The sequence below is a fragment of the Balaenoptera musculus genome, chromosome 16 (genome assembly GCF_009873245.2).
Source record: "Balaenoptera musculus isolate JJ_BM4_2016_0621 chromosome 16, mBalMus1.pri.v3, whole genome shotgun sequence".
Classification (NCBI taxonomy): Eukaryota; Metazoa; Chordata; class Mammalia; order Artiodactyla; family Balaenopteridae; genus Balaenoptera; species Balaenoptera musculus.
In genome coordinates, this window is record NC_045800.1 from 41,097,519 (window position 1) to 41,106,813 (window position 9,295).

Sequence of the window (9,295 nt, forward strand, 5' to 3'; positions counted from 1 at the left end):
TTCTGCATCTAATGGTCACTCACTGAATTTAAACTGGATGCTGGTGGAACAACGAACTTCACTTTATCTCCTTACTCATCCTGCTCTTTTGTGGCCACTGAGCAAACTCAATCATGAAAAGGATGTTCAAATTGAGATTCCATTGACAAACTAAGTTTTCCCATTTGGAACAGAGGGTTGGCCTGCTACAGACCCAGCTCTCTCTGAGGACCTCCTACATAAGTTCTTTCTTGTATAATTTAAGAGCTTACTTCCCCTCCCCCCCTCTAAATTATTTGTAGATAGATAACCTGAGTACTCATCTTTTTTCACACAGCACCACATACACCACATACAGTGCTTAGCTCATAGTAGGAACTCAGATATTGACCAATTCACTATTATTAGCTTTCAAATCATGACTTCAGGAGGAACGTGGGAAGTGGGGAAGGATCCGCTCATGAAACCCTAACCTTGGCTTAGCTTCTCTAACTCATCACAACAGACTCTGTCTAAGCTTAATGAATATTAGACCATAACAGACGTACATGTTCAGGGATCAAGACTGAATTTATGCAACATGCCTTTTTTTTTTTTTTTTTTTTTGCAACATGCCTTTTTGTTGAAGTTTTCCTTTTACTGATTAAACTGTTGCACTTTTTTTTTTTTTGGCCTCTAAACAATGGTTTCATTTGTGAATTCAAGTTCTTAATGGACTAAATTCGTTAAATGTTTTAACATTTACCATCTCTTCCAAAAAGAGGAAAAGAAATTGGCTTTCAGTGTGGCAAAGCATATTGTATATTTAAATATTTAAATGGGAGAATGGGAGTAGGAAGAAATATTTTAATCCATCCCAAGGGCATGGGATTCTTACTCCACATTTCAACACTGTAAGAATTTAAGACAGACTCTAGACTTTCTACCACACGGAAGGTACTCAACACACTGATTACTGACATTGTTATCAATATTCTGCAGGTGATAATATGGCACCTAAAATCCCCTATGCCTTTACCTTTTTACCCTACAATACCTCTCCATCTATATAAACTTCATGTTGGCTGAGGGTCATGGCATATCTGCCCAGGGGAGACCTGGTTCATTGCTGATTCTCAATAAAAGGTGTATTGGCTTGTTCATTTCTTAGGCTCATTTTTAAAAAGCCAATATAAACAACCTCCCCTTTGTTTCTGAATTTCAATTTGTTCCAAAAATTTTTAGAGTAGTAGCCAAGTCTAAGTTACTGTACATGTTCTTAACAAAATCTAAAGAAATATGTGGGAGTTAATCCATGTTAGAATTTTAAGGAGGAATTATCAGTAAACCAGGGGAAATTTCACAGGATAGATAGAATTTGGGATAGGACGGAGGGGCACCAGTGCACATAGAGGCATTATTAAATAATTGTTTAAAAGATATTCTTAATATGACCTCTGAAACCCAAGGAATTAGAACACAGAAGATTACAAACTGGTTTTTAAAACTACCCCTCCCTCTCTTAACTTTAGGATTATTATACTACTGCAAGACTACCACTGGCTACACTTGGTGGCGGTCCCAGTAATCAATATAGTAGGTCGGTATGTAGAGTGATTATAAATACCCTGCAGGTTAGGGAGCACTAAATAAATACACCCTAGGCTTTTTCATTCAATAGTGATTATTCAATCATCTCTTCTGTTTCTAAATTCACGTAGTAGTTGTCCATCTTCTGATACTTACAACATCAACCTGCTTTAAAAAGAACTGTGTACATTTCTTATCTGTATTATTACTTTAGTTAGAATATTTGTATTCAATGCACCCCCGCGCCCACCGCCCCCCCCCCCCAACAGGGCAACAACGCGAAGGATAGCCCACTGCCAGGGCACTAGGCTTCCAATATGTTTTTGTTGAATCAATTATTTGCAATGCATGAGCAGGACGGCATTCTTACACACTAGCCTTACTTTACTATTTTTATACACTGACTTACATGACGACAAATTCACTTTCAGCTTCCCCTTTCCAGAAGCTAGTCTCTTATCTCCCTAGAGCGAGTATTCCCTGGTTCCGGTAACTGTCTGAGTTGGAATCAAACACAGGCGTTCTCAAGCTTTGCAATATGAAATACTAATGAGGAAGGCGCTAAGCCTTAAGGGTTTCTTATCTCCCTGCGTTAACCCACCGCTGAGAAGGGGGAATCAGGGAAGGACCACTGACCCAGCCGTTGGACCCTGTCCGCTTTCGCTCCTGCCACTTTGATCTTGCGCGTCTGCCTAATCAAGTTCATCTACTGCCGCGACTGCTCGGATTCAAAGAACAACATTAAATAGCTTGATTATCGGATGGTCATTTCCCTCTTCCCTCCACCCCTGATCTAATTTCCAAACACCAGTCTCTCGCCTCCCTCTCTAAACTTCCCATCAAAAGAGAATTAGTTCTTCCTTCTTACCCTCGTTTGATGTGCAAATGTCTTTCTCTTTGCACATTTTTCTCGTGGGGGCGGGGGGGAGGGGAAGAAGGGGGGGAGGAATTGAACGAACTTAAAACCGAGGATCTCACCCCAAATCTGCAAACCGTGACTCTAAAGGGTTAATCAGCAACTTGCAAGGGCCACCTGGCCCTCTCGCTGAGACGTTTTGGTAGAGACTTTGAATTACTGATCTGGCTGTATTTAATACTGAATATTATTTGTGTGCACAACAAAAAATAGTACTGGCGTAAAGAAGAAAGGAGAAAAGCGGTTTTGCAGAGAATATCACAATGCCTGACTAAAAAGTATTTCAGATCTCAATGCTCCTACCCCTACTGCAAGGCAAGGGCACCCGAGTTCCTCCCACTTCCCGCATTTATTAAAGTTGTCTCCTCTAATGCTCACTGATTACCATCACCCCGAAGGTGAGCTGGGCAGGGGAACGACTGCGCAAGGGAGGGGCGGGGTGAAGAGTGTCAAAGGCTCCCCTTCATGTACACAAACACACCCCCTTCCAGCCCCTCCCAACGCTTTGAAATCCCAACCCGGCTTTGTTGTCTCCCCCCCCGAGGGGCCGGAATGCTCACAGCCCACAGTATAAAGGCAGCCGCGGTGGCGGTGGCGGAGCAGAGCCCCGCAGTCAGGACTCTGGGACCGGTGGAGGCTCTCGGAACCCTAACTCCGCAGCTGCGCCAGCACAGCTTCGCGGGGACCAGGCTTGCAAAGCGACATTCCTCCTTTCTCTTTGTCTCCCTTGAGTCCTTCTGAGATGACGGCTCTGGGCACAGCGGGTGCTGCCCGGGTGTTGGTTACCCTAGTAGCTGCGGCTCTTTGCGGTCACCCTCTGTTCGGAGTCAGTGCCACCTTGAACTCGGTTCTTCTCAATTCCAACGCCATCAAGAACCTACCCCCACCGCTGGGCGGCGCTGCCGGGCACCCAGGCTTCGCAGTCAGCGCTGCTCCGGGAATTCTGTTGGAGGGCGGCAACAAGTACCAGACCATTGACAACTACCAGGTGAGAAGGGTCTTGGGGACCTGGGGACGCTGTAACCCTGAAGGGATCTTATTGGGGGAGGAGGGCGTAGAACGTGCTGTGTGCAGTTCAAGGCGCATTTGGAAACTCTGCCTTTGGGAGCAGCGGCCGGCAGCAGCAGCTTTTGGAGAGGTGGACAGAAAGGGACCGTGATGAGTCCAGGAGTGTGGTACCTGGCTGCCCAGGTGCCTCACCCTCTCCTGGCCCCCTTCCCGCAGCCGTACCCGTGCGCCGAGGACGAGGAGTGCAGCACCGATGAGTACTGCGCGAGTTCCACCCGCGGAGCGGGTGCAGGCGCGCAAATCTGCCTCTCCTGCAGGAAGCGTCGAAAACGCTGCATGCGTCACGCTATGTGCTGCCCTGGGAATTACTGCAAAAATGGTGAGTCGGGTAGCTTCCTTTCGGACTCAAACCATCCCGCGCTTGTGCGCCTACAGTTGGGAGACAATGCTCTCAGCTTTGAGAACGCTGTGGCACCACCTGCAAATGGGAGTTCAGTGTGCGAGGTTCCCCTGAAATGTTTTCAGGTTAGTGTTTAACCAGGGAGCAAAGAGAAGTACAGAGAGGTATTGGAGCTCCTTATCTCCCTTTGTGCCCCTCGATTACTTAACACGACGTCTTACCTCAGAGTGGACCCTTCCATAAAAATTTGTCTAGAGAGAGTCTTGATACCATTTGAGAAAGAAGATGGGGAGGGAGGTGGAATTATACAGAGACCAAGGAAACCAGACTGGGCGTTTAGTTGCCTTTTCCATTTTTCTTATGGTGCCTCTCACAGCTCTGCCAGACTAGCCTCTCCCTCAAGATCCCTGTTCAAACAGCTGTCAGTCAGAAGACAGAGTGATTTATCTGTGCTGGCCGTTCTTAAAGGAGATCTTGATGCCCTCACATCCTGGCTTCTCCATCCCTCTCTGCCTCTACCTCCTGCTACCTTAAAATAAGTACTCCTCCCCCCAACCACAGATCCACAAAAGTTTAATGTCTCAAAGAGGTAGACTCAGCCAAAGAAGTCTCCAGAAATAAACTTAAGGGTGGCGATCCTCCTTAGGACCCAGTAATACTCCGGGTGAACTAACTAAATCTCTGTAATATAGAAATTATACAGTAAAGTAACTGGTGGTAAAGAGTGTAATCTTCCAGGCAGCAGGCATTGCATTTGCTTAACTTAGTCTGGCAGTACCTATATAGCACCAAGGGCAGAGAAGTTATTTTTAAAAACAATTTTTTAAGTGATTTTATTTTTCTTACCCCAAGGGTGATATTAAAATGGGCAGAAATTTCACTGCCACTACCGCAGTTGGTGGGAAAGTATTTTAAGTGGCTAGATTGGGGATGTTACATGTGAGTGCACAGTGTACAGACTGATGCTTCTGTCCATCTGGGGAGTTTTGCTTTAACACTTGGAAGGAAGTTTGGCTCATGTTTAAATTAACGTCACTACAGTGAGGTATCTCAGATTGGGGCAGGCATAACAGACTGCCACTGTCACAGCTATTAGCAGTAACAAGTAACAGCTCAGGAGTTAATCACTATCTCCTGTTTCCTTAGGAATATGTATGCCTTCTGATCACAATCATTTCAATCGAGGAGAAATTGAGGAAACCATTATTGAAAGCTTTGGTAATGATCACAGCACCTTGGATGGGTACTCCAGAAGAACTACACTGTCTTCAAAAATGTATCATACCAAAGGTAGGTTAAAGGATCTAAAGACTCATCCTTTTTTGTTAGCACATCAGAAGTGTCTTTCGGATCACCTTAATGAAATAACGCAGGCTTAGCAGTGACCATGTACTTTCCCTATTGTCTTCCTAGGACAAGAAGGTTCTGTCTGTCTCCGATCATCAGACTGTGCTACAGGGTTGTGTTGTGCTAGACATTTCTGGTCCAAGATCTGTAAACCTGTTCTCAAAGAAGGTCAAGTGTGCACCAAGCACAGGAGAAAAGGCTCTCACGGGCTGGAGATATTCCAGCGTTGTTACTGTGGAGAAGGTCTGTCTTGCCGGATACAGAAAGAGCACCATCAAGCCAGTAATTCTTCTAGGCTTCACACCTGTCAGAGACACTAAGCCAGCTGTCTGAACACAGTGGACTCCATTTACATAATATATGCTATGAAAACTGTTTGTGACTTCTGTGAGCTCAATCCTTAAGGATGTACAAATTCTGTGGTTACAGTTAAGCATTCCAATAATACCTTCTGAAAATCTGGAGTGTGAGAGCTTTGTTTCTTTGTGGAACTCCCCTGTCATTGATTGCAGTAAATTACTGTGTTGTAAATTTTCAGTGTGGCACTTACCTGTAAATGCAACAAAACTTTTAATTATTTTTCTAAACGTGCTGCATTGTCTATTGTTCCTCTTGTTATGTAAATGTTTGTATACATTGTTATCTTGATTCTGATAAATACTCTATATTGAATTGAAATAAATACTTTCAGCCTATTCCATATTGAATTGAAATAAATACTTTCAGCTTATACTTCTTAAATGCAAAACCCTTTCCCCTTTTAATTCTAGAATCTAGAACGTAAGGAACTTTTGGAATGACAAGTGATAGGTATGTAAGATTTATCATGAAAATATTAGCTTATTTTCCAAAATGTACTCTCTCAGTGCTTAGATTATATTTATCTCTAGGCTGTGATAGTCCTTGAAATAAAATTTAACTTTTAATACCATGAAATATTACAAGTATAAATAAATTTTGGCAGTGTGATCTTAGAGGGCTGTTATGTGTGTGGTCTGTGTGTAAATACAGTTGACAAATACATGCAGATTTTGTACCAAATTAGTCAGTTTGAAGTATCTTAAATACTACTTCATGCCAGGAAGACTTGGTTCCAATTACTTTGATTTTTAAATAATTATTACCTAAAAATTACAAATCCTCTCTCATTTTGTTCTTTGCTTCTCTTGCTAGGTGAACTGAATATTTTAGTTTTTGCTCAACCAGAAATCTGTTCATTGGAAGAGGATAGGGGTATATTGTTTAAAAGAAAACCCATAGAAATGAAGTCTAAACTGGCTTTGTGTTTTCATTTGCCAACTTTGATACTGACAAATCTGATACTGGGGAAGGAGAGAGCAACTGTCCCAGTTTACACTTATTCTGTAATATTCAAACATCTACATCAAAACCACAAAATGCTGGGTTTAAGGGACTCCAGAGGACAGTGACTGATAAATTGTCTAAAAAGTTTCCTTAAATAACACAGATGTCCTAGAATGTTTGTTGTTTTTGTATTCCCGGAAGTGGTTCAATTTCAAGGAGTTTTGCCAACAGGACACAAGGGTTGGTTGGTTCTTCCCTGAGAAGGGAACTGGCAGGATGTCTGCTGTTACATTCCTTTTGTTTGGAAGTTTCGGCTTCCTCACCCTGGAAAAACTTTCTTTTTCTACATGTGCTAGTTTGCTGATGTGCCAGGAAGGCCAATTCTAAGGCCTGCCATCTCCAATAAAGCACAACAGAGGAGAGGAAACAGGAAACCCTTTCTTCAAAAAGAAGAAAGAAGGGCCTCTGTTTCAAGAGGGGAGAGGAGGAATCATTTAAAGGGCCTTGGCTATGGGATTCCTTCATTTATGCTGGAACTGGCCGTGGCCAGAGATGGTCCACCTCTGCACATCTTAGCACATCAGCCCTGGTTCTAGCCCTCCTTGCTCCCCACTGCATGATGCAGATGGGAGAATGAGAAACCAACCAAGGAGGGATGCCTCTTCTTCCTATCCAGCTGAGGACTTAGGAAGGGATATCAAAAAGAAATTCTGCACATTTATAAAGGTGAAAAAAGAATATAAAAAAAACCTGTAGTTACTTTATTAGCTAGTAATGGAGGCTGGAAGATGGAAGTCAGGTACAATACAAAATCAAAAGAGGATCATTTAGGGAATCTCAAACATTTTAGAGTTTGAGACATTTGGCTATACTGTAATTTAAAGAGTCATTATTGAGAGACATCTAAATTGTTGCCAGTGTTTTTGTTATAAAAAATATTGTGCCATCAGTATAGATTTTGTGCGTGTGTTCATGTGCTGATATAGTTGGAGGATAAGATAATGACTCATTTTTGTAGGAAAACCCAAATTTAAAAAGCATGGTTGCTGTAGCTACTCATAAGGGGTGGCATGCGCAAAATGACAAGATGTCTGTTTATCACTGATCTAGTGATGATTAAACTCTTGCTAAATTGTGTCAAAGGAGGAAGAGGGAAGAGGTTTATCCTATCAATTTTACAGTAAATAGTAATCTGTGGCATTCAGTTAAAGGTAGACTTGTTAGGATTAATCTCCAAAATATACAAGCAGCTCATGCAGCTCAATATCAAAAAAACAAACAACCCAATCCAAAAATGGGCAGCAGACCTAAATAGACATTTCTCCAAAGAAGATATACAGATTGCCAACAAACACATGAAAGGATGCTCAACATCACTAATCATTAGAGAAATGCAAATCAAAACTACAATGAGGTATCACCTCACACCTGTCAGAATGGCCATCATCAAAAAATCTACGAACAATAAAGCCTGGAGAGGGTGTGGAGAAAAGGGAACCCTCTTGCACTGTTGGTGGGAATGTAAGTTGATACAGCCACTATGGAGAACAGTATGGAGGTTCCTCAAAAAACAAAAATAGAACTACCATACGACCCAGCAATCCCACTACTAGGCATATACTCTGAGAAAACCATAATTCAAAAAAAGTTATGTACCACAATGTTCACTGCAGCTCTATTTACAATAGCCAGGACATGGAAGCAACCTAAGTGTCCATCAACAGATGAATGGATAAAGAAGATGTGGTACATACATACAATGGAATATTACTCATCCATAAAAAGAAGTGAAATTGAGTTATTTGTAGTGAGGTGGATGGACCTAGAGTCTGTCATACAGAGTGAAGTAAGTCAGAAAGAGAAAAACAAATACCATATGCTAACATATATATATATGGAATCTAGAAAAAAAAACAGGTGGTTCTGAAGAACATAGGGGCAGGACAGGAATAAAGACGCAGACATAGAGAATGGACTTGAGGACATGGGAAGGGGGAAGGGTAAGCTGGGATGAAGTGAGAGAGTGGCATGGACATATATACACTACCAAATGTAAAATAGATAGCTAGTGGGAAGCAGCTGCATAGCACAGGGAGATCAGCTCGGTGCTTTGTGTCCACCTAGAGGAGTGGGATAGGGAGGGTGGGAGGGAGATGCAAGAGGGAGGAGATATGGAGATGTATGTATATGTATAGCTGATTCACTTTGTTATACAGCAGAAACTATCACACCATTGTAAAGCAATTATACTTCAATAAAGATGTTTAAAAAAAGGTAGACTAATTCCTTTGATTTTAAAATAATTATTAAATAAAATTACAAACAAGTCATTTCCCCATCCCTTTTTTCTTGTTTTGCTAGGAGTTAAATATTTCAAATTTTGTTTAACCTGAAATCTATTGATAGGAATGAAGATGGGAATATATTGTTTAAAAGAAAAATACAGACATGCAGCCTAAATATGACTGTTCATATTTCAGCAGATCAAAACACTTTATGGACTTTTCCCATGGTAAATCAAATTGCATTAATTCAATCATGGAATTAGTAACATAATTATACAGTTAGAAATTGTATCAGTTTCAGTATTTCTATTGCATGGCCAAATTAGCACTCATTGCCACTTATGGAAATTTCAGGTAAAATCATTAAAATTTCCTTCACTTTCCTTCACTGACTGTAGCATCTATCATGTTACTGCCTTTTTTTTATAGTCTCAAAGAGAAATGGATGATGCTACCATTAGGTTTGTAAAATGTGTTCCACTGAGT

General features: G+C 41.7%; 1 protein-coding gene across 1 annotated transcript; it reads left to right on the forward strand.

The window, feature by feature from the left end:
* Positions 1–3,034: 3,034 nt before the first annotated feature.
* On the forward strand, positions 3,035–6,150 carry DKK1 (dickkopf WNT signaling pathway inhibitor 1). Its single transcript, XM_036828886.1, has 4 exons — positions 3,035–3,452; positions 3,689–3,851; positions 5,019–5,162; positions 5,286–6,150. The coding sequence occupies exons 1-4, from the start codon at positions 3,207–3,209 to the stop codon at positions 5,537–5,539; spliced, it is 807 nt and encodes a 268-aa protein (XP_036684781.1). The 5' UTR covers positions 3,035–3,206; the 3' UTR covers positions 5,540–6,150.
* Positions 6,151–9,295: the final 3,145 nt, after the last annotated feature.